General features: G+C 35.3%; 2 protein-coding genes across 6 annotated transcripts in view; both read left to right on the forward strand.

Moving 5' to 3' along the window:
- Positions 1 to 20,823, forward strand: part of ERCC6L2 (ERCC excision repair 6 like 2) — a 54,792-nt gene extending 33,969 nt beyond the window's left edge. The window contains exons 14-18 of one of the 5 annotated variants that reach the window (XM_026088433.1): positions 2,816 to 2,968; positions 4,159 to 4,239; positions 5,842 to 7,051; positions 7,377 to 7,531; positions 20,686 to 20,823. In XM_026088433.1, the coding sequence (XP_025944218.1) occupies positions 2,816 to 2,968; positions 4,159 to 4,239; positions 5,842 to 7,051; positions 7,377 to 7,531; positions 20,686 to 20,730 (1,644 nt within the window). In that variant the 3' untranslated portion in view covers positions 20,731 to 20,823. Of the gene's footprint in view, positions 1 to 2,815; positions 2,975 to 4,158; positions 4,240 to 5,841; positions 7,052 to 7,376; positions 7,532 to 12,657; positions 12,982 to 18,849; positions 18,952 to 20,678 lie in introns of those variants that run through there. The other 4 variants (XM_026088434.1, XM_026088431.1, XM_026088432.1 and 1 more) reach the window with 4 other exon arrangements.
- Positions 20,760 to 25,342, forward strand: LOC112976803 (DNA excision repair protein ERCC-6-like 2). The gene is made up of 3 exons (XM_026088436.1): positions 20,760 to 20,847; positions 22,131 to 22,315; positions 24,143 to 25,342. Exons 2-3 carry the CDS (start codon positions 22,179 to 22,181, stop codon positions 25,077 to 25,079), a joined length of 1,074 nt encoding a protein of 357 aa, XP_025944221.1. The 5' UTR covers positions 20,760 to 20,847; positions 22,131 to 22,178; the 3' UTR covers positions 25,080 to 25,342.
- The last annotated feature ends 344 nt before the right edge of the window (positions 25,343 to 25,686 follow it).

Here is a 25,686-nt window from a genome sequence, read left to right on the forward strand (position 1 = left end):
GAGAGAGAGCGTGCGCAAAAGTCTTGCTGATGCTGGAGAGGGAGAGAGAGAGCGTGCGCAAAAGTCTTGCTGATGCTGTAGCAAAAGGCCTCTCTTTGCTACCTTTGCTCATTTAAAATCTTCTCAAAAAGTGCAGACGAGCGTGTAGATTGAGGAACATATTATCTAGCAACTGTTTCCTTATGAGATAGGAAATAAAAAAATCAGCAAACTCAAACATCAGCAAGAAAGAGCGGGTTGCAGACAGGAAACTGGACGAAATATGAACGTATTTTTCTACACAAGTTGCAAATCTAAGCAGTAAGATGGAAAGCAGTGAGGATTGTTTATAAATTCAGGTATGGACAGTATAGACATATAATATAAACTTGGTGAAAGCAAGGAAATCAGTGAGATACTGTTGTTCTGAGGCATACATTGCATAGAAAAGACAGAGTAGGTGACCTCAATGGGCAGCTGCTACCCTATGAGAAGAAAAGCTTTATGAAATTGACAACTTAACCTAAAACTTCAAATTATCATCCATAAATAGGAAAAATATCATACTGGGTCTACAGTGACAGTCACCCTCTTGTGATCGTGACAGGGTTTGTCACATGTTGAAGGAGGTAGAAGGCTGAATGAGTGGGAGATGCCTTAATAGTGAGATTGTCATTATCCTCATACAGATTTAAGTAAATGCCAAATCAGAACAAGATTCTGAGACCAAATATTTGGACACCATGTCTGATTTCATACAACAGATATTCAGAAAAGCCACAGCTATGGGAAAAAGTCTTGAGTTGCTCTCAGTATTGTATATGACCTGCTTTAAAATGATACGATCAAAAGTTTAACAGTGACTGCAGCTTACTTGAATTCAGTATCTTGCAGAAGCTGCAAAAACTAGTTCTGCTTAATTTTAACAAAATCAATAAATAAAAAGAAGAAACTTGTTAAAAAGAATTTAAAAGAGTTGGTGGAGGGGTGAAATATTCTCAGGTAATCAGGCAATTTTCAGACATTGTTGAAATTGTATCCTAATGAGGCAAGTCAAATTTAAAAACACAGTCCAAAAAGATTTTTGAGGAACTGTGGGCTAAAACCATAAAAACTAATAATTTATTTTCAAACATGTCAGCAGCAGGAATTCTACTGGAGAATCTGTGTTGGCATTACTTAAGCAAGGTTTAAAATTAAAAGAGTGTTCACAGCAAAAAACCTAAATTCTTCATATCCACATTCATGAAAAAGCTTAGAGAGCTTTCTGTACCAAAGCTCTCCTTGTGGGAGATACTTCTGAGGATTTATCTCAAAGACAAGTATCAGTAGAAGAGGTTTCAGAAAGGCTAACAAAATGAGAAATAGCAGATTAGCAGGACCAGCTGTATTCACTAAAAATCCTAAAGGAGGGAAGCCATACTTCACTGAGGTCTTTGGAGTTAGTGATCTTCTGGATAAAGATGACCTGGATGATACTGTCTGCTTGGATTTCCGAAAGTCTTGCATCAAAACTTTTTCAAAGGCTCTTAGCTTTTTTTTCAAGTTGATGTAGAAAAAAAGCAATAAACTGCAAAACAGAATCATTGTAAATCTGGGATTATTTTTTTTTAGTCTACATTTGGATTGCATTCCTTGCTATTGACACTTGAGTTGGGCACAATTAGGAAATTTTCAGTAAGTTGTGAAGAAAACGTCTTTTCATCTGCTGTTGAAAATTCAGAAACATGAGTGCATGTGGATGTGTGGCTTTTAGTAAACTATACAAATGGACGCTCAAAGAACTAAATGTTGTCTGTCCTGTGTAAGAACTGAATTTATACAAAAATGTTTTGTCATGTTGTATTGTATTCTTACTGAGGGATGTATTTGATTTTTAAAATCACTGCATTTTTTTATTGGCACTAGTCAGTTGTCTGACCCAGCCATATGTGATTCAAAATCTAAAACAAATAAAATTGAAATCTAAAATATATAATCCCAAATTAGCCATATATGTATTCTGAAGTGTAGTTTTGTAAATACCATGCATAATTTGAGAAAGATGTAGATTTTGCCTAGCTAAAGTTTTTGCCTGGCTTACGTAATTCAAGAAACTGTTGCTGTCTTGGAAAATGCCTGTTCAGTGCTAGAGAATTAGCAGTGAGCAGGCCTCCAGAACTACCAACTTCTTAGAGACAGTTACAAAAAATATTGCAAGTCTGGTATCCATAAAACAATAATTTTGACATTCCTCCTGTTCAAGTCAAACATACCAATTATGTAAATATTGAAAATTTGCAGTCATTGGAACGCAACTAAACCTGCCTGACTTCAAGAATGTTTGAATTCCATCTGACAAACTATTTACTTGTCTTTTTCCCTTCCACATGGAAGACTTTTTAGTCACTTCTGTTCAATCCACTTAGCAAGAGTGCATGATAATTAGAATATTCAGAGACCAGTAGAAGTAATGTCGTGTTTTGGTTTAGTGCTTACCAACTAAGCATACAGTACACCGAGGACTATGAAAAAATATCAAGAATTTAGCACTGAAGAAAGATAAGTAGTCAAGATACAGAGGGGTGCCAGTACTGTGTATAGTAGGTGTCTGATATTAGACAACAATGAAGTAGAAGACTTGAAATATATCTTTAAATTTTTTACTCTGTCAAACCAGTCAGGTTCATATTATACCACAATGGCAACATCTGCCAGGGAAATTAAAACAAAATATCCTCCCTTAGGAATTTCTGCCTGCTCCAACTAAAGCTGTGTATATAATGTGGATGCCAGGAAATTCTGACATGTTGTTGGAGCAAACACTTCTGAAATCTCCTGTGTTGTTCTGTTTTAGCAACTTCACTGTGTGGTGGTTGGAAGTGAAAATGCCAAGCGGTATTTTGAAGCAGTGCAAGGATCAAAGGAACATCAAGGAGAGCTTTTTGGGATCCATAACCTTTTCAAACTTAGGACTCAGGGGTCCTGTCTTACCAAAGACATCCTGGAGGTGTGAAATTTTTTCTTTTGACTTCTGGGTATAAGTTTTACTTTTTCCCTTTCCTCACAAAATATTTTTATTTTGTCATAATTTTGAATGGAGGCACTTTGTAAAACAGAATGGTGAAACTTAGCAGTACCTGTCTATGCAATGCCTTAAATGAACTAGGCCTGCTAATTTCTCAGTCTAATGTAAATCAGAAAAATTTCCTTACATCAAAAAAAACCCTCAAAAATATGTTTGGATTATAATTTGCAAGAGCTTGCTAATGTGTCTCTCTTCCTAATAAAATCCCATATCTGATTTTGGGGATATTTTCACATATTTTCCACTTTGTGCACAGATGTCTTTTATTCATCTTCAGCTATAATTGTCTTTTAAGCCTGAATTCTTTTCACAGATTATTTCTTATGATCATAGTAAACTTTATATAATATGTGTTGAGATGGGAAAAACTGTTTAATAAAATATATTTTGTAATGCCATATTTATTTAAAAAATGTTGCAGGGTAGAGGTGGATAACCAAGGCTTTATATTTTAAAATTTGCACCTTAGTTATTCTAAAAAGAAGACTGTTGGTCCAGATTCATAGAGTGTAGTGCAAAGTGTGTTTAAGTATATGCAGTGTGTATGCCTTTTTCTCCTCAACATGTTTGTTGCAGATGGCTTGCATCTTGGAATTTATTGCTGCCTTATTCTAGGTTTCTTTCCATCCTTCCATCCCTTATTTTATTATCTTGCCTACATAGGGAGGAGGCTTGGGAAGAGATGGGATCAGAATCATGTGCTGTAAGCATAGTAGTAAGAGTAATGTGAGGAAGTAAGAATATATTTTGGGGGTAGTCAGCTCAAAACTACTCTGCTGAGGTCTAAGTTAAAACATGACATGTACTGTAAACACTATAGCAGGTATTCCACTACAGGAAAAAAAAGTCTAAAAGAAAGAAAACTGTGTATGCACAAGATCCTCCCACTTTATGCAGTATGTCATATTTCTTGCTGGTCATGGGCTATATCAAAGAGCAGTAAGTTTATTGCAAAAATATAAGTGTTGATCTGGACTTTGATGATTCTACTCTTGTTGCTTATACCTTTCTAGAAAGGAAAACTCAGATTTTTTTGGGCTTGCCTTCACTAATTTGAAGTACAAGAATATACAGGTGTTGTTTTCGTTTATAACATTCTTGATTCCTTTTAGAGGGAAGGGCGAGTAGAAGCAGGAGTTATGACAGCCACTACATGGCTAAAGGAAGAGACTCCTCTGTGCAGCTCAGAAAAGGTGAGGTGTCTGTGACACACACAGCAATGCCTAAGAGTTTCTCTTGTTCCAACTGCTGCAGTGGCAAATGTGGGCAGTGCATTTTCAGGCTAGTAATGTTTTCACCTTAGATGGCACTTGCCATCGTTTTTTGTCTGCTTGTCATGCTGCCTGTATTCTGACCATCTGGTAATGACGATGATGGTATTACTGACATGCTGTTACAGAGCAGCGTGGCTCACTGAAGTACTGCTGAAGAGTATCTTATGAGTGGCTTGTATGACAGCGTTCTGATCAAATCGGTTGATGCTCTAACACCTGCTGTTGTTGAGAATGCTTCTGGTTAGGGAATTGTGGAAGGGAGTACAATTAGTTCAGAGAATTGAAAGCTCTTTTTAAAGGCTTTGTGGCCCTTTCAGTTTGGATCTCTGTGGAGGAGCAGGACCATTTAGTTAAAGTAATCTAACAAACCGTGATTCTCACCACATCAGTGGTCTGTTCCATCCTGGCTTTTTTGCAGATAATGTATCTAAAGGTTTCCTTCTAGAACTTTTTTTTGTTGTTGTAAAGGTTAGGCTTAAATGGAAACATTTTCATGAATTTTTTTTTGACTGAACACTGCATTCAGGTAGGTTAGAAATGAACAGCTAGGTCTAAAATACAGCCTCTGAGAGTGAAAATACTATTAGATGATCACATCCCACTGAATTGTACTGCTAATTAGCCACCATCTCTTAAATGTTGTCTTTGTGGGGATTTCTGGGGTAATTATCAGTATTGATTTAAATCAGTATGACCTCACATAGGGGCGTGGTGACAAAGAGTAACTTTTTTAGCCTCTGTTAAATGCTTTCTTGATAAGCAAAGTTATACCAGGATTTTAACTGATAAATTTAATTGGTAACACTTTCCACGTGGACAAAACTTTAGTATTTATTCTTCTGGCTTTCCATTTACATTTTGAAATAGCTCTCATCTCAGTATTACGCAGTTTTGGTGCTGTGTTCTGGACTTCTGTAGCTTCTAACTGTTTGAGTTGCCTAGATGTAATTTGTGTTTGATTACAGTAGGCCTCAACTAATTTTAGAGCAGAATGTTATGTACTCATAGCTCTCTTAAACTAGAAGCGTTAGCTCCCACATACAAGGAGGTTGGCTACTGTGCTTTGAGATTCTTTATGAATAATTACATTATACAGTATTTGGGTTTGAATCATGAAGTCACTTTTCAAACAACCTTAGAAAGATGAGAAGTTGCAACAAGATCAATGCAAACTAGAAAATAGGGGTGTGGGTTGGGCAAATGCAGGTTGTTTTAACAGTGGGCAGCATATATTGTCTAAAATGCACAATAAAGTTTTTTAATGCTATTTTCATTATTTTTCTTCCAAACATTTTCATATAATTTCTACTTATGATTGTACTTATGATTATGTTTTGTATTTTTTTATTTGTGTATTGTGTTATTATTTTGTACACTTTTGGACTGAGTAACACAATGAAAATCCACTTTTTTATACTGCTTCAGAATTAGGTATGCTCCATATGTTATATGTTTTAAATAACTCGCTTTGTTTGCGGTATCTAAGTTTAGTGTAAATTATTTTTCTTTTGCTTGTTTTAGTATGCACAACCAGACTGTGAAGATGTTGGAGATCCCCCAAGCATTAAGGCACAGTTAAAAAAAGAAGAAATTGATTTTTATGATGACTTTAGTGATGATGATATCCTGGAAATTTCCAGGAAGAAATATGACAGAAGGAAACCTTACACTGCAAATACTTTAATGGTAACACAGGGACAGCTTTCTTTAATGCAGTGTGGGTTCTCTAGATTGTTGCAGAGAGAAATTGATACTAGCAAAGAAAGTGATAGTAATGATAATGCTCATCATTCAAGTTCTAATGGTCAGACTATAAGAACAAATGTAAATAGCAAGTGTAATGATTTTCACAAATGCCAAGGCCATACCCATATTTTGGAGCATGGGAAAAGTACTAAATCACCAAATGTAACTGATAAACAAGATGCTCATAGTACAGGTACAGCCTCAAATTGGCTGGTTTTATCAAACTCTGAGGAAGAAGGAGAGAGGGAAAATAAAGATCAATGCATTTCAAAGCAAAGCAATGTGGTCATGGAAACAGAAAGCAGTTCTGAAGAGATTGATGATGTCATCTTTCCTACCCAAGTTCCAGCTCGACGGGAACCCATGCTTACTAAAAATATTGAAATATGTAAGTCAGCATCTGAAAATTATGAAAAGTTGGCAAAAAAAAAAGATGGGTTCACATCTAAGGGAAACGATAAGCAGCCTGGATTTAATAGTACTGTGTCAGCTTTCAGCAAAATCATTTCTTTGGAAAACATTAAGAATACCACAAGAGATTTGAAGGGGGCAAGCGACATTAGTGATGAGTCTGATGATATTGAAATTCCCCATATTTTTGAATCAAGAAAGTTAAGAACTTCTAGCTCTCCAAAATTGAAACAAAGACATGTCCTTAACAGAGAATTGGGTAACTTTTCCAAAACTCTGCTGCAAACAAAGAAGCGCAATAGACGAGAAAGGAAGAGTGATTCACAGAATATAGATGAATTTTCATCCTCAGAAGATAACTTACCAGTTGAGAAAATTCATGGCCGAAAGCAAATCTATAAGTGTAAAAGTGAGAGAGGCAAAGTTCAGTTTGTGTCTAAAATGCCCCATCATACTCAAGATATCTCTGTTGCACAAATGAAGTCTGGTAATTATTCTGTACCTAAAACTTCTATAAGTAAAACAGAAGTTGACCATCAGGATCAAAGAGTGGGATCAATGGACATATATTTAGGTAACTAGTCATTTCATTTCCTTGCTTTTGTTTCATCTAAAATAGTAACTTAAGTTTAATTTATAACTGTTGGCAAGTTTTAAGTTCTTCCTTTTATATATCTTCTTGTTACATGATATAAATCAATATTCCATAAAATTATTTAGCAGTGTCTGTCTCCTTTTACCTGCTAGTCTTACTCTTGTCTCCTGAAACCCTAACAGAATTGACAACTTTCAAGTAAACCTTTTTTAAAATTACAATGTGCTTCTTCAGTGCAACTGTGTACCTCCAGGGTTTTGGAATGACCAACATCTTTGATTATATCTTTCTCCTAATGTATCAGATGGTGTTCAGGAAGTGGCTTATATTCATTCAAATCAGAATGTGGTTGGATCCAGCAAGGCTGAGAATCGTTTGAGTCGGTGGGCAGTACGAGATGTCTTTGAGTTGAAGCAGTTTTCCCAGCTCCCTGCTAACGTAGCAGTCTGCAGTGCCAAGGTAAAGAAAAGTGTTTGGGAAATGTTGTTTTTACTCTATTTTTATCCTCATTTTTCATCTTAAAAAACCCTAACAAACTTAATTTTTTGTTAATGGCCACCATGGATGATCTAAAGCCACTGAGGATGGGAGGAGGAGGAGGAGAAGGAGGCTCAAATGGAGGTGTAATAAATTACTGTTTTTATTTTTATATTGGTCAGCTCTAAAAGAGTTGGGAATTGAACAGCAGAGCACCCTCTTTGAGTTGGTGTAGCTTTTTTTGTGTTTTTTTTTTGTGAGAGAAACGGTACAGGTAAAGTTTGAGCATTTGAAATCATGTCCTGTGCCATGTTTTTCTGATTTGAGGCTTGAAAATCTTCAGTTTGTCCTCGATCCTATTAATAAAAATCCAGCTGCCAGAGTACATGATGGAATCTCTGTAGCGTAGAAAGTCAAACAAATCATTTTGCAGAGTGTGTGTGTGTGTGTGTGTAAACATACGGTTGCTATAATGCATTAAATTGGTCATTATAGTCTATACTTAATGCCTGAAACGTAAAACTAGAGTTCATTGGGAGTGTTCATTTGCAGTGAGAGGTACATGTTTATCATGGATCTTGTTTAGTTATTTTTTGGAATACATATAAGTCTGGAATAAACTCAGGTACAGCTTCCAGGTTTTTGTTCTTATTGTGTAGTGGTTTTAATCTAGTTTAAATACCTGAACACTTTGTTTTTGTTTGCCTTATAATAAACGTTTGTAGTTTCCTTGGCTGATTCTTAAGTTAAACCACAGCATAGAATAAATAATCGGGGAATGCGCAGATCGTTTTTTGCAAATATGTTAGCAATCACTCCAGAAATTGTCGGTGTAAGACCATGCCATTCTGAAGTGTTGAGCTTCCACAGTGGCTAAAAGGGCTCTTCCAGTGTTGTTGTTGTACAGTAATTAATTGAACCATTAGCAGGAATGCCAAAGAATTTTTACACTGGGAAGATCAAACCAGGCTAACCAGTGAAAAGTGAGGCCTTTTCAATTCTAACACATTTGCATTAGAATATTCCTTCTTAACAGGGAAGTCGGTCCAAAATACTCAAGAATACTGTAGAAAAATACTTATTTAATGGATACTAATTTAATACTTATTTTATACATGAAAGAAAACTCTGAAAATGGTGCTTCAGGGAAATGTCTGTTGATTCACTATCTCCAAAACTAGTTTGTGGGAGTTCAGTTGTATTATTCATGTAATTTATGTCTCATTTCTTAGAATTTGTATGACTGCAAGTGTTATAAATTAGTTTCTCTTGATTAACTTGTCATTCAGTTTATTTAAGATATCTGTTTTCTTCACTCAGAAGCAACAGTAGTTATGAATTCTCTTAGAGATCTAAATAGGAAGGAAAACATCAATAATTGTAGAAAAGGCTGCATGTTGATTTCATTTCCTGTTCTTACTTTTACATAGAGGCATTAATCTAGAAATAATCACTAGATGGCTGCCTGTTCTGAAATGAAGAACTCTTGAGTTTTATGTGCTCTGCTTAAAGAGTTGCCAGAGCCTCACAGAAAACTTTGAAAAATGATCTACTTAGAAAGAATGTTACTGCTATTATTTTCCTTTCTTTGCTATTTTATTTTTATTCCAAAAGGCATTATATAAAAAGCAGGATCATTGTTCCTCTTTTGGTCATCAGTTTTTTGCTGGTCATTTTTCACTTGCTTGCTTTCAGTTTAAGGTATGATATTCATTGTCAGAGCAATTCATTGTATTATCATTAAGAGAATGCCGATTTCGAAAGAGGTGTAATCAACAAGACTTTTAATAGGTTAAATTTATATCATATGTAATATTAAAAACAGTTAAAATTTCTTAAGTATTTTGGGGATATAAAATGATATTAAATCCTGGAATGTTAATTGTAACCTGATAGTCCTTGAAAGAAAAACAAAATTTTTGTCAGACAACTCAGTTTTCTCCTTGATTTCATTTTCTATCATCGTTGTTTTGACAGGGTGTCTTTAAACGTTGTTGTGTAGCTGTTTCTGTTCTCTCTCTCTCTCTTTTTTTTTTTTTCTGGTCACATTCTTAATCAGATGAAAATTGTGTTTGTGTTGTAGCTTTATTTGATAGCGTTATGAGGACTCCTGGACAATGCTCTGATAGTATTTATTTATGCCCATTTTTAAGTATCTTTAAATGAACTGTCTTATTTCTAAATAGGAATGATCAAAAAGAGGATCTTTTCCTTTTTGTTCATAAATAGGTCTCTTTGGACCAAGAGTAAAATATCTTTTGTGCTGTTCAGTTCATCGATGTCAACTCCATCTTCTTGTTTTGCTTGGCAGTCTTTCAATAATATGGCACTTAATAAAGTTTAAATATATCTTTTGAGAAATTAATATCTCTGGAAAGGGATGCGACAACACTAAAAACTAACAAAGTATTCAGTTGAAGTGGCTAAGTTTTAAGTTGGGAAAATGCTGTTTTTTCTACAAATCGTGGTTGAAGATTAAGACATTTTTGGTTTCTACTTACGGAAATAAGGTGAATGTGAAAGGCAGCAAAAATAAATTGGTGGAAAACAATATAAAAAATATCAGTTCAGATTGTAGTCTTACTTGTTTTCCACCTGCTGGAGATAAAAGGACTATAAGATAGTCTTATTAGTCTTTCTTTTATTGCTGAAGCATGAGGACTAATGTAGGCACATAAGTGTAGAAGTTGCTTAAAACGGGAGCAGACTGCAGTAGCTATGAGCAAAGCAAGAGAAGTAGCACAGGAGAAAGATCCATGGGAGCACAGTTGGAAGGGATGAGGCAGACGGTTTGTTCCTCAAAAGGGAATGTGTCAGGTATGTAGAACACCTTATTTAAAAACATGAATAACTAATGAATGAATAAGCATGTTTTTTATACTGGTTATAACAAGTGTAAGCATTAAGCTTTGGGATAAGAAAAGGTGTTTGTCAAAATGATGGTTTCTTTCCTTAATTTGATTTCAGGAGGTCTGTGTTAGAGGTAGGCAATGACATATGCATATTTCCCAGTCCAATCTCTCTTCTTTAAAGTGTAGGTTTCAATGAAGCATGTTTTTTATCCAGTAATGAGTAGTCAGTCTGTCTTTAATGTTACCTGTGCTAGGGTTCATATACCCCAGCTGCTTTTTCTCTAAAATAATGGAACACAGTATTTCAACCTGGGATTGTTCTGTCCCTCCGAAGACTTAGGGGAACAAAAACTTGGCTCTTTTTTATGAGTGGTAGGTCTTGGTAGTATTTCTTCTTTGCTTGCTGCTTTGTGCTCCAGGCTCCATAACTGTCCTGGCTTAGTCTGCTTCAGAGCCTTTGACTCTTCTTTCTCCAGAGGCAGGAGTGAGTTCAATCATACTCTGAATTTTTATTTTTTTGTTTTCAAAGGAATTGTGCAAAATGGCTAGAACGTTCACTTTTGCAGTACAAATGCTTATTTAGTGTGGATGTCCATACCTTCTATATGACTATTAAATTCAGTTAAGTAACAACAATCAGAATATGTAGTCTCTTATCAGGAAATAATAGAACATCTTAAGAGTTCTCTCACAACTTATCAGCTGTGAAAGGTGAGATAAATTTTAAAAGTAGTATAGCTAACAGAATGGTATATGCATTAATAATAGAAAATAAGAGAATGAACCATATTTCGAAAGAATATCGGTAGTCAAAGTAAGTCCTGTCTAGCATCTAAATTCAAGAAAAATTATTGTTGGAAGATATTTTTGGATATGACAGTGATGGAAGCAAACAAATGTGAAAGTTTCTTCTCATCACATGCTCCTGAAGAAAATGAAATATATCATATTTTTTGGAAACTCTTCCTTTAGTCACTATGTTATCACAGAAATCCATGGCAACACATAAAATTGGGAGAAGGTTCTGTAGCTGTAGGTGGGTTACAGAGAAGTTTTTTCAATGAAAAGTAACTGTTGTCTTGTTATTACTGTAGTCAAGTACTGCAGCAAGTATCTGCTTATACTCTTTTCAAGTACAACCAAGGAGGTTCTTATAAAAAGACTTGCAAATTTTTCATTAGATAGACATGGTATTTATACACTTAATGTTCTACATCTGCTTTAAGGGATATCTAGAATTATGGTTTAAAAAAAAAATTTGCTTACTGCCAACAGTTCCTGAATCAGACATATTATCCTGTGCTTAAAGATTGTCCATATCGTGCCGATGAACCACAAATAACAGTGTCAGATCAGTGTAGGTTCTGAGGAGAAGGACAGAAGAACAGAACATAGTGTTGTATGATAAACTCCTGCAAAAAGCTGATGTTTCTAATAGTGCTATTTATGTGGAAGGAACTTATGCTTCAATAGCTAGAGGTGTTCAAGAGCCTTAATAATCAAAAGAAGGCCAGTGATTTTCGTTCCATGCAGAGATGTGGCAGACAGCTGTTCCTGAAGAAATTTTGGAGATACAGATTGTACTGCATTACTGACTAATAATACATCTCAACCTACCTCTGCTGAAGCCATTCTCTGTAGTTCTAAAAATGTGTTGTACCTCCCAGAACCTTGGTGTTTCAGAAAACAGTCAAGTATCTCTCTTTGGCTTCAAAGATTTCTGGCTATTTATAATCTTTCATAGCAAGTTGCAAGTGTGGAGGCAAAATTATGGTCAGTTCTCCCCTATCACAATGCAGAATATGTGTATAAGAATCACACCAGGTTTCAGTATTCTGAACACCTGAGGGTAGAAATTGCATGCCACTTACTGCAACAGACAGCTACTGCAGGTAAAACTATCCAGAGCTCGCCCCTGCTGCCTCCATATTCATATGACTGCAAAATATGCTTTATCTGATATTTCATAGAAGTTTATTCTTGAAAAGGGTTTTCTGGTCTTTTGTGAAGGTCTGAGTGAAGAAGATTATATTCAAAAATAAATTGTTGGAATAAATGACTTTTTTCTTGCATTTTGTGTGTTGTTTTCACACTGATTTAATGACATTGAGTCATATTTGTTCTGCATCTTAATTTCAATTCAGATACTCTGCACCTGTGTGCAAATACTTGCTTATAATTTGATAGTTTTTTCATGAAACTAATGGAAGATTATCACTATTTGTTAGAAAGACAGTTCTTTGCTTTGGTTTTCAGCTAGTTTGTGTAACTGAAGAAAGAAGAACATTCAAAATAAAAGCTCTGAAAGAAGAAAACATGCAGTGAACCTGTAGACTGGACAGAGTGGCCTTCTAAAACCACAGTAAAACTTCTAGGGAAGAGAAAGACAGTTATTTCAGCTGTTGCAAAAAGTCATGAGAGACATTCATACAATATTTTGTTAATTCTTCTAGCATTATGATTTTTGGGGGAAAGAAGAAAGTGTTAACATCTTCTCTAAGATCTTAGTCACCTACTAAATATTTTTAATCGTTAATGCTTTTTAATCTTTTTTTTTTCCTGGTGGCTAAATTACAAAGCAACCTGTTGGATTTTTTTTTTTTTTTTTTTTTTTCCCCAGTGCAAGAGCTTGAGACTTATTTTGACTTTTGGGTAACTTTCACTGTCATTTATAAAGCTTTTTCTTAACTCACCATAATAAATGGAAGCCTCCCGGAGCCAAGGAAACATCCTCTTCTAATGTTTCTAGTCTGTTCTGAATTAAATGTCAACATTCCATAATTAATTCCCTAATTAATTTCTGTGTTAATTGGCAAAAACAACCTATGTGAAATATTTTGTAGAAGTCTGGAGTAGGCTTTCTTTAGTTCATATAAAGTTGAATTTGTGAAGTATTTTTTCAACAGGGATCTTGTTGGGGGGGGTCGGAACATGGGGAGAACTTTGGAGAAGGCTTGGAGACTTCACAGAAAAATCAAAAATGGGAACAGGACATCCCAAATATTTTGAAAAACTAGTGATGTCCCACATTATAGCTCATTTGCTCTTTTTAATACCTGGAAATGTATCAGTCACAAAAACTCATACTGTACCTGTTGAAAATGTGAAGGTGTTTTTTTTGTTTGTTTTTTTGTTTGTTTTTTAAGTCAACTGCATGTTTTCAACTTAAGTTTACTTAAAGATTTACTGAAGAGAAATGTACAAAGACAGCCATTCAATTCAGGATTAATCACTATGGCAACAGAAATGTGGTAACTGAAAAGGGGGAGGATGTATTCTCCCCTCAGCTTCCTGCCAGCTGTCATATTTGACCTCTGCAGCATGAATTCAGGCCAAAATATAGACTGTGACCAGCTCTAAGAAACTATATCTGTATTTTTATAAATTGGTACAAGAATCACACTGTAAAAGAAAACTTAATCCTCTGAACTGGATGACAGACACTTGGCACTCTTGCCAGTGTTTGATGGAGAAATAACTGGATGCTTTGTAGTAAAACCTGGATTAATGGTAAACCCTTCTTTATGTTATTGCAATGTGGTGTAAATGAGAGAACTAAGCATGCTGTCAGCCTAGGAAAAAACGTGCCTTTTTTATCTCCAATGCATGTTTAAGTGCTGTTGAGAATACTGTAAATACAAAAGTTGTGTCATTAGAACCCCTCTTTATCATATTTGTATTACATTGACATTTTGTAGATTATTTAAACAGACTTTCTATCAGTTGTAGTAACTCTGATTGCAGTGTGTTTGCACAGCTTTTGGATTTAGCAAGCTTAGATAGTTGTTTACAATGAGTAGACTTTGGGGAGATAACATTCCATTCTCCTTGTTCTTTTGGGATGGAGAACGCTATTCAGCTTTAATATAATTGTTCCCAAATGATCAGACTGTAATGCTGCTTTATTGAGTTTACTGTTTCAACTTACAATAGAATTAACCATTTTGGTACATCTTTCAGTGTTTTTTTTTCTTTAATGCAGTGAGCTCATATATGTCGCATTTTGTGAAGCATGTAGTTGCATTTTCTTTATGCTGTACCTGCCTGGTTTTTGGTTTGGTACTGTTTGATGGAGAGATCCGGGAACTATGGAAGATAGGTGCCAGTCCACAGACTTCTGCCAGAATAAGCAGTTACCTGGGCTTTGAATTGAGACAGGCTGATTATCTCATTTTCAACAGTATGATAACTATATTGATTTATGGCCAGGCTTTTGGAGCAGAAAAGTGATGTATGACTTTTATGAATTCACTTTGTTAAAAAGTCAAAAACTGGATTGAAAATGCTCCTGAGAGATGTTTGCTCTGTTGCCTAATCGGAGAAGAAACAGTGAGACTCGGAAGCTAATGCAAAACAGAGAGAAGAAATCCATCCTCAATTGACCTGATAGTCTGTTCTCCCCTACTACAGTTTGTCCTTGGTCTCAGTTAAATCAAGTAAAAATGCGAGAGATGACAATCAGGAGAAAATAAGTATATTACTGTGATAAAATTTCCTTACTTTTATCAGTAGGGATGGCTAAATGCTGGTCTCTCCATAAGCCGATGAAAATAAAAGAACATATCCTGCTTTGACTGTTGGCAGAATATATTGGAGGAGTAGTCTGGACCTACGATAAGTCTAACTGTGTTTTCATATCTTGAAGAATATTTCAGCTCTTGGTCTGCTATGATATTACCAAATAATAGATATCATTGCCACAGTATCAATAGTCAACATCCTGAATAGTTTTGTCTAGTTCAGAAAGTTTAAGTATAAAATGCAATTGTCCTAAAGTACTTGAAATTTCAAGGTAGGTTAGCTTCATTTTCTAAGGCAGTTGAGGTGCCGAATATTATCTTCACAATTACATCTAATTCTCATTCTACAGTCTCATTTTATTTGAACAATAGGCCAGTTTGGTCTGAGGGAGACTTCATTTCTATAAGTTCAAATTCTAAGGAAAAATTAATGGGCGCTTTAGAAATCATTATAAAATATGATGCTATTCAAGCTTGCTTCAAGCTGTGAGATGTGTAAGTCACCTTTGAAGTACCTCATTTGTTCAATACCATATCATCTGTAGATAGAAAAGCAATTTTGGTTTATTTAAGAACCAGTTGAAAGTAGATGTTTTCTGATTACATGCTCTAGATAGCTATTTTATGATCTTGACTATATGGACCTTATTTTTAAAGTAACTACAGAAGAACCAGCATTTAGCCATCCCTGATGATAAAAGTAAGGAAATTTTATCCCAGTTTTATGTGGATGCCATTATACTTTGGTATGCAGAATAACTTAGGAAGAAAATGTTGTCTGAAGTGTGTTAGTTTGGAAGAGAAGAAGAAACCAAGATGAAGAGTCAGGTAACAGACATCTCAGGATGTTTATAAATGTCCTGACAGGTACAGAAAATACAGTTAAAATAAAAACAGTATCTAAGAATAGCATACATTCAACAACAGCATATTGAAAGGTCCCAATAATTCACATACACTATAGAAAAAGTCCCCGGGGGAGAGGGGAGGGAAGGGAAAACTATAAGGGGAAAAGATTAGCTGAGGTTATTTGGGATTATAATTTGGGTAGATAGAGAAGTTCATTGGAATGTAGTCAGTGAATAACAGCTGGTGAAAATAATAAGAAATAATTCACACTCTGCTGCAACTTGCAGTATATCCAGAAGGGCATGTGTTTTCTCAGGTTTTGAAGGGAGTGAGAAAATACAAAGTAGAATATGGCATAAGAGTTTATTATTTGCTTGCAGGTCGGTTTTAAGAGGAAAGTCATACTGTCTTTACTGCGTTTCATGCTTTTATATGGCTTAGGTGATGGCAAGGTAGCTAGAGACTTGAGTATGCCTTCCTTGTTTGTTTTAAAAATGAAAACAAACAATGAAACTGTGCAATGGAAAGCATCCCACATATCTGGCAGCAGTGGTTTCATGCATACTTGCAGAGAAAAGCCAGTTAACACAGTTCCAGCTACGAGTGAGGGAAACCAGAGAGAACTGCTGACTGGAAATCTGTATCTGGCAAGATACTACCAGAATGATACTTTGGGTAGTCCAGGCAGTAAGAGAGAGGAAGAAATTCAGACATAGTACAATTACGGCTGAGGAATAATTATGCAAACATGTTTAAAACTTGAGATTCAGGCTTTTGAAGGAAATTCAGTATCCTGTATATCTCGCGACTTGAGGAATTGCCACAGAGTTGAGACAGCTTAAAAAAGCAAGTATTGTACTTGAGTCTTCATTTAGTCGTCCCACTCCCAGCATGTGGTCTTTTGCTCTCCTGTATGTTTTCATCTTGCTATGCTTAAAAAGATGCACATTGTACCCTTTTGCCTTGCTTGAAAGAGCTAAAGTGAGAAAGAGGGAGTTCACAGGCTTAAGGTGGCCAGGCATTTCAGTCGTGTGAGGATGCTCATACATTGATTTTCATTCATTTTCCCAAAGCACAGAGCCCTCTCTCTCTGCCTATTGTAGGAAGGAAAGATACAGAAGTTGTTCTTTCAAAGGTAAACAAAAACTGATCTTGGTACGTGTATACTCTTTGAAAAGTTCTGCAACAGTGCAGAAGACACTTAGACCATCACATGGTGCTTAACAGATCCAAAAGTTATTATAGATTCAAGGTGGAATCACAAGATAGAAGTGATTCCTGCCTTGCTTGATACTCAGCTGCATGTCTTCACTGTCCTTGAAAAGCAGGTGCATGTGAATCTTAAATGTGGACTGTTGTGGAACTCTAAATGTGCAGATGCTGCCATTTTTGCTGGACTCTTGATTAAACCCTGTTATGGTAATGTGCATCTCAAAGAAAATGGAATATAAGAGGTGAAAACAAATGCTTTCTTATGAATCATTTTTTTAATGAGTGATAGAGTCCCAAAGCTTTCTGGATCCTTTTAAAACTATTTTCTGCTCAGCTAGGTAATAGTCCCTTTTCTTTCCTGTTGCAGTACATGGAAAGCCTCTTTAGAGTAGATGCAGTTAAATGAAGAGGGGATAAAATAAGAAAACAAATGTAAGACAGAAAGAAATGGCTGTGTTTTTACATGTTATTTTCCCTATTTTGCATCAGAAATTCACAATTTCATTTTACTGTACTTTCAGCAGCTCTTAAATATGCTTTTCCATTTACTGTGATATATTCTGCAGTATAATCTTTTCTAAAATACTTAATCCAAAAAAATGTTGCCCTTTACTAAAAAGCTTTCATTTGTGGCACTGTGTGTCTTAGATGCATGCTTTTGTTTGAAAATAAATTGTTCATCCCTGTTTAACTTTGTATGAAGGTTTTCTTGACAAAGTGGAAAGCCATCATATGTTCAGTGTTGAGTAAATTAGTAAAAATGTTACATTCAAGTAATTAGTATTAGTGCAGTTAATTTATCAGATGACCAAAAATACATGGTCAGGTTTTAAAGGGAAAATTTGAGCATTTGAAGAGTGGAAATTTCATAATGTCTACTGCAAATATATACTGTATTCAGTATAGTTAATTAAATATTTGATGAAGACAAACATATTTCATATTTGCTGTCAATCTTATAAATTTTCTTTTACAACATATGTAGTGTATATAATGTGTGATACATTAATTATGCCTTTAGGTCTGCATCATAAAAATTTCAGAAGGCTAATTAGAAGATGTGCTATGTAATACATGAAAGATACTTTAACACGGGATATCCTGTATATCTGTTATGGTATAATGTTTGGCAGGAATCCTTTTGGGTTTCTATACTGTGATTTTAGTTATTATTCAGAATGACTTGCCCACAGTCATGTATTTGTAAATTTTAAGCATATTTACATTTGAAAGTAACAGAAAATTGTGCTGTTGCTTATATAGTATTGAGTGGAATCTTAATTCCGGGGGAAAGAATTCCTGTTGCTATTCATGATTTTAATTTTTGTATTATTTTTCCCCTTTCTGTGTTAAATTGGTTAACATTTTTCAGTAGCTATGTGGCTGAGCCATAAAGCAAAGCCAGACTTGCTATTTGGGAAAAGATTTAGAATTTTTTTGACAAAAATATTGACTCTTTCTTCTGATTCTCCACTTTTTTCTTTTTTTTAATTAAACCACTGTTTCTTGCCAGTCCTGAGATATGCTTATGGACCAATCACCAGTTTCTTTCCAGTGTTGCAATAATGATTTGAAAAACAGTATAGTAATATCTTTTATCATTAAAATGTTGTTCTTTCAAAGAGTTCAGCAACACAGTTACTAACCTCAGTATATTAATATACAGGAGCATAAGTTAAGTAAAGTGCACTGCCAAATGCACAGTATACTACTTGTGATTTATTTTTGGTCATAAAATTTAGTGATTCATAAAGGGTCTTCCATTCAATTATATAAATAGATTGTTAAACAGGCTAGTATCAGTAATGTAAGAACAAGAGTCAGGTTATTTTGAACACTTTTTTTTTTTTTTTTTTTTATCTCCTAGACCTTGTTTCATTCCTCCTATAAACGTTCATGGCACTGCAGAGACACATCACGTAGTCTCTTAATCAAGGAGTGAGAAGTGCATGGACTGAGCCATACAGAGGTTCTAAGATCATTTGAATTCTGTTAATTTCATTCTTATTTTGCAAGAATGCCTCATGCATATGATATACAGGATAATTCGGATGAACAAGACCAGTGCTGTAATGTCAACAAGGGATTTCATGTAGGAGGAGTTAGCAAATGATGGGGGGAGGGTTGATGGCAGAGAAAGCTCCTGAGGAACAGAAAATAGAAAGCTGTTGGAAGGAAGTTGCTAACATGGAATAGACTTGAATCAGTGAGTTAGAAGGCAACCACTGAAAGGGGGATTCAGAAAGAAATCATGCATGAGAGGAAAGATATTAGAGTAGACTTAGTAATACAAGTTGAATTCAAAAGAAGGCAGAGTAATACAATGCTGGAATGTAGACAGAGCTTTTCACTTTTTTTTTTTTAACAGTAACCCTGGTAGAAAGATACAGCTTATTCTACCTAGGGCCTCATCCAGATGTCACTCAGAGTAACGGATTTCAGATTGGACCTTTAAAGAACATAGAGACATCTTAAGAAAAACTGAAATAAGTGTTTTCATTTGGCTGACAAAAGTTTATCATTTAAAAAATATATATTGGATTTGGGGGGTTGGGTTGGATTTAAGTTGGCAGACTTTCAGAAATACTCACAAATTCAGCTGAGCCAGTTGTGCTTCAGCCTAACTGGGTGCCATTTAACCAATTGGCTTTAGTCCAGACAACTGAGTCAAGATGTTTAAGAGTAATTCACAGTGACCTTGGGCTTTTGCTAGTATTTGCTCTTATAGCTCTTGGGGTAACTGTTTATAGTAACTTTTTCTACCTTCTGGAATAAGCTCTCAGCAGTTTATTTGGGCAGAAGAGGAGGAGCTCCATGTCTGTATATGGTGGTATTTTGCTGTTGTTGTTTTGGGCTTGCCAGTGTTGGTCAATGTACTTTGAAGTTTCGTACTAGTAGAACTAAATATACCATTTGGGGGTTTATTTGCAATTAGCAGTATTTTTTACGGTAATCCTGATTCTCTGCAAAGATGAGCAATTTTATGACTTTCAGTGTGTTTACAAGATTTGGCTTTTTTTCCAAAGAGAGATTTTTAATCTTCTGTGTTTGAACAGATGTATAAACCAAAGTATTGCTGCCTTATATACTTTGGTTTTGTTTATTAAGAGGTAGATGGATGCACATGTATGGGAGTTTTAAATACTTCTAAGACAGACATTGACATGGTTAGGCTTGTATTTACACAAGTTATGTTTGCATGAATTAAATTATACAGCATTCACATTACTCCTTATTCCTGAGAGATGCTAAGTCTTATCACACTGAGGTCTGAAAGCTGTAAATCTTTTTCATTCAAAAACTTTAATCAAAAATAATGTATTTTAAAACCAAAATTTTTTTCTTTTAAAATAAATTTTCCAAGTAAAGTTCTGTATTATCTATGCATATCCAAAAAAGAATACTTGTAAATATTTTTAAATGTATACAGAATGAGCAAGATAACTGTAGAATATTTATATATGCTATAGATAAGATCTGCTAATTCAGTCTTAAGTTTGTTACTATCATCGTAACATTCCTATTGGGAGATAGAGAGCTTTTTCATCTTAATTGAGGCCTTGCTTTCAGATTTGTATAGTCTATTTTTTAATAGCTGCAGTGAAATTTTAATGTTTAGAGTTGGGCATTTATCTTACAGAAGTGAAAATGTATGTCTGTAGGTCCCTTAGTATTAACATCTCTGTCTGTATGCTGGTTTGAGGTTATTTGCCAAAGTAATGGATTGAGAACAGATGCGAGATCCTAAAGCTCAAGAACATTGTGAACAGCCCATGGAAATTAGGAAGTGGACATGGATCAAATAGAAACACATTGGGAGAAATGCTGTAGATCCAGTACCAAAGTTTGAACTGCAGATGACAAGGTGTGAACACATTTTGTGTTTTCAGCTCTCGAATACTGTTAGTGAAGGACTGAGAACATTATTAAGTAGTTATTCTTTCCATTCATCTCATTTAGAAAAACAAAAAACAAACTGTAATGTTGCTTTTCTATTTCTCTCTTTCTCATGCACATTCTTTAATCTTTATATTCCCCTTGGCTTGCCTTTTGGGAGACAGGAAGTAGTCTACGAGAAATTAAGAGAATTTCTGAAGAAATAACTTTAAAATGTAAATAGGATCATATTTTTGTCCAAGAAGCTGACTATTGATACATGAGGAGTTAGACTGGTAATAAAATCATTTTCATTTGATTAAAATATCAGTTTCTTATGGCCATTACAATTATATTGGTATTTCCTATTTAAGAATCATCACGTTTAAATTCCAGAGTGTTTTAATGATATCAATATTGTAATGAATTGAACATGTAATTTTTTGTTCCTTTACAGGTAACTATTGTAATATTTCTTTCAAAAGCATCTTTACAACCCTGATTAAATATGCATGTTTGTGACTGTGGTATTAGAGATCGTGATATTAGCAAAAAAATGCTCTACCCTAACTTCATTATCTTTGAATAATATTATGATTATTTATAGTTGTTAATTTCAAAGTATTTTGTCAAATTTTGAAAGCAAATGGTCTTAGCTTTCAGTGGGGTTGCAGAAACTTTCAGAATACTTTAAGACATTTACCTAGAGCATGTGCTTCATCAGTTGCTGTTTTAAAAATGTTTCCTTGAGTGTAAAGTAACTAAGAGTTCTGAATATACTGTACATAAACCGTGGAACATACTTCAGTAAGCAGAAACTAGTGAATCTAGATGGTCCATTAAGCTTGCTAAATGAATCCAGGAAGATATTATGTATTTATTAAGACTGTAACCTGTTGACACAGACATTTTTCTATATTACGGTAATACTTGGAGGGTTTAACTGAGATTTAAGTCCTGTTGCACAACATTAAGTATTTGTATATTCCCCTGTTAATGTATTAGAGAACTTCATGATCTTTCATTTATCCTCACAACTAAACTGTATTTTGGAAATAAAAATATCCGATGTTACACATGAGGTGCTAACACTTGCCTTCAGTGTTCCAGAAAGTTTGTGACCAAAAAGGGAATTTATGCTGGAGCTCTGAATCTGACTCTTAGCACCCAAACCACTGAGCCCTAGCTGAGGGTGGCAGAAGTGATCATAATAGAACTCATCATTACGTCAAAAAACACAGTTTTGATGATTTCTGTATCTCTTTTTACCAGAAAAATGAAGAAAACCCAGAAGGTGACATAGCAGGAAAGAACAGTAATATGAGAGAAGAAATGTTGGTGAACAATAAACAACATCACCTGTTTGTTATGCATCCTGTAACCCAGAAAAACAAAAAAGTACACAAAATAGGTTCGACCACCTTCTTGTTTGGAAGGACACCCAAAGAAGTCCGCAGGTGAGACTGTCTTGGTGAGACAGAAGTAAAATTTTAAGCTTAAAAAGAACTTTCCTCTGAGCAGTTACTTGCTTTTTTTTTTTTTTTTAATCTTTATGCTTTAACCATACTCTAGGAATACTGATGATTTTCTGTGGCAAGAGCAGAAGAGCAGAACTAATGGGAAGCTTCAGCTCACACTATACAAAGAGTATTATAATTGATTAATAAAATGAATTGAACCCACAAATCACTAACATGTTGATTCAATATGTCATGCATTACATAGTTATGCAGATGCCATCACCACAGGGTTCATGGTATGTGCACCATGCAGTACTACAAACTAATGTTTAAACTGTATAGAAACAAGAAATTTTATAGTGTGAACTTTTGACTGGCTGCTGGTTTTGCCCAGATTTCATCACTGTCATTGAAAGACTGTAAAAAAAATTGGATATTGTATTTATTTTTTTAGCAAGGGGCTCAATATTTTTTTAACAATTTTTTTAATATGTTGTTTTCCTACCCCCGTCTTTGGAAGGATGATAATCTTTCCATCTTCTCATATTTTCTCTTTTTCCCGAGCTATGACTATTAGTACCACCTAAATTCCAATGGTATATAGATAGGAATGCAGTAACAATAGCAGGATGATATGTGGAAACAGAAAGGAGAAAGCTGCCGCTGACTGGGCAAACCTACAGAAGTGGGATTTGGTATATATTTTTAATTTGGCCTTGAGACAACGTAATTACTAGATATGAGAGCTGATGGCTAAGTAATATCTGTAAGTGTTCAGAATCTGTCATGTTAGCCAGCTGACTTTAACTACCCAGACTATTACTGAAGTGCTAGAGTTGCTTACTCTTATAGATATGGTAAATTCTGGACACTTAAGGGGGAGGTAGAGGGGAACCCTTCATGCTAAGATTTTCAAAAATGTAACCATAGCTATCAATAATTTATTGAGGTAAAATTTTCAAAGGCAATAAAGTAACAGAAAATGTTATCACAGGAATTTAAAGCCATGTCTGACAAAAGGCTTAAGCACCTTCAAATTAAGTGCTCTTAAGTGTTAAGCAAATCAATTTGCTTGCGGGTAGAACTCAGACTCTGTAATGCATCTAGATCCCCTATACAGTGAATGAGGGTCATTCGGTGCCTCAGGCTGGTCTGTTGTAGTTAGAAAGCTGAATGGGACGCTGCCTGCAGTTACCACACAGTGAGGATACTTGGAGTTTCATGTCCCATCTCTGAGAAGGGAACATAAGCTGACCTCTCCCTCTTTCCACTTACCCCTGCCCCAAACCTGATCCCAGACTATGGGCTGTCCTCAGGGTTGTCTCCTCCTTTAGTTAGAGCTTGACCTTTTAGCAGAAAACAAACAAACATTCCACCGATAACTGGATAGGCAGAGGGGACGGTCCCTGCTTGCTGTGATTGTGTTAATCCAGCTCTAGTTTAACAAGTTCTTAAAAGAAGTTTAAGCAACTACTTTTTTTTTCCCCAAAAAACATTGTCATCTATCTGTCTGCCTCTTTTCGTAGCTAAATACCTTCTGAAATCTGGACCTTTGGCGCATAACCTTACCTACACTGAATGTCAGTGAATCTTCAGCTCTTAAACTGAGGAAATCATACTGGAGTTTGGGGCTTATAAGTCACTTCAGTTCTTTTAAGACCGTTACTCTTTCTTCTTTTTGCTAATAAAACAAATACTGCTTCTAAAGGAAATTAGTGATTACTTTGGGGGATATATGAGGTAAATGAACTGAGTTACTTGCAAGCTTTTTTTGTTCCTAATTAAAGGTGTCAGAATAACTATTTTTCCTTCCTGATGACACAGGAGACAGTTTGAGGAAATGGTATCCCACTTTAACATGGGATCAGTAGAAGAACTTGCAGAACATATTGCAGAAGCTACATCAGAAACACGGCAGAAAATGTTGAAGGAATTTTATGCTTCCAAGTATCCAGAGGCAGAGGCTTTCTTTGCAGTTGAAATACCAGCACATGTTTCACATGACTATGAGGAAGCAGAAGTGTGTACAAGACATTCCAGAAAAAGAAAATCTACTGTTAATTTTGGAAGATCCAAGTCTAGACCTTCATCAGCCAGAGGTTATCCTCTGAGTAGAACTACAGAAATATGCAGCCAGCAAAGACATAAAGGAGAAGCAGAGCAACATCACAATGACTCCTGTGTACAAGATAATATGTGTGTTAATGCAAAATGTAAACAATCGCCCACTGTTGCTGTTCAACATATCAGAAGGGGAAACAGTCAGGCATTCAAGGATTTTATGGCATCTGGCTCATTAAGCAGTAAATCAGAAATAATTGAGGTGCTGTCTGTAAATAGCTGTACAGGACAGCAGGACTCAGAAGGAACACAGTCGCCAAGAAAAAGATCCCTGTCTCAGTCAGAAAACGGGGAGAGAAAAGCTCAGACTTGTAAGAAAAACTCTTTTATGGACTTACTTGGAGATACCTCTATTCTCAATGACTTCTTCAGAAATGATGGAAATGGGCCTACAGAATTACCAAGGAGACTTCCTTCAGGGCAAGCAGAAAAATCAAAAGAGAGACCAAAAGACTTCTGGGACATGCTGAATGAGCAGAATGAGGACAGCCTCAGAAAGCTCAGAGACATAACAGTCATAGAGAAGCTATGTGAAAGAGCACCTCTTTCCTCAATGACAGAAAAGAGAAAAGTGTGTGAAAGTTCTCTTTGGAAAAAAAATGAAAACTTTCTATGGAAAAAATACAGTCCAGATGATTGAGTCATCCACTGCTACATCTTGCAATGTAATAAAATGAAAGCTTTCTACATGAATTGCACTATGATTGTTTTAGGTAGACAAACATTAAACAACCACAACTTAAACAGTATGCAGCAAAGCACAATACCTCCATGAAATTAAAGGCAAAGTGATGAATTTGTATTTATGATGCCACTGATTTACATTTTACATCGGCTGTACTGTGTAGTATTGTAAGCTATGACATGCTAATTTTAAATTAAACACTTTTTAAATCTTCTGAATGCCATCTGCTTTTTTTTAAATACTGATCTTATTCCTATAGTTAGTAGCAAACCTAAGCAAATTTTTCCCCCTTGCTTTTATCTGGCCACCCTCAGTCATCCTGGCAGAATTTAATGATAGAAACAAGACTTGACAGTGATACTCCTCATAATCTCTGAGCTGCTAGACATGTGGGGTTCAGGGACTTCCTGAGACAGGGTGATGTCTTTGAGTCTAATAGCCCATGGTGGATTTTTTTTCTGTGAATTTACTCAGTGTCTTTTCCCTGTGGAGCCTCTAATTATCTTCGATATCCTATGGTGAGTTCTTCAGCTTGCCTAGTGTGAAGAACCACCATCTTATG

Source organism: Apteryx rowi, unplaced genomic scaffold, assembly GCF_003343035.1.
Source record: "Apteryx rowi isolate R43461 unplaced genomic scaffold, aptRow1 scaffold_77, whole genome shotgun sequence".
NCBI lineage: Eukaryota > Metazoa > Chordata > Aves > Apterygiformes > Apterygidae > Apteryx > Apteryx rowi.

Excerpts from the sequence above, each read along its gene's own strand:
- LOC112976803 (XM_026088436.1), top strand. The coding sequence starts at position 22,179 with ATGAGAGAAGAAATGTTGGTGAACAATAAACAACATCACCTGTTTGTT. Across the intron at positions 22,316-24,142 it reads ACACCCAAAGAAGTCCGCAG|GAGACAGTTTGAGGAAATGG; the intron begins GTGAGACTGTCT and ends CTGATGACACAG.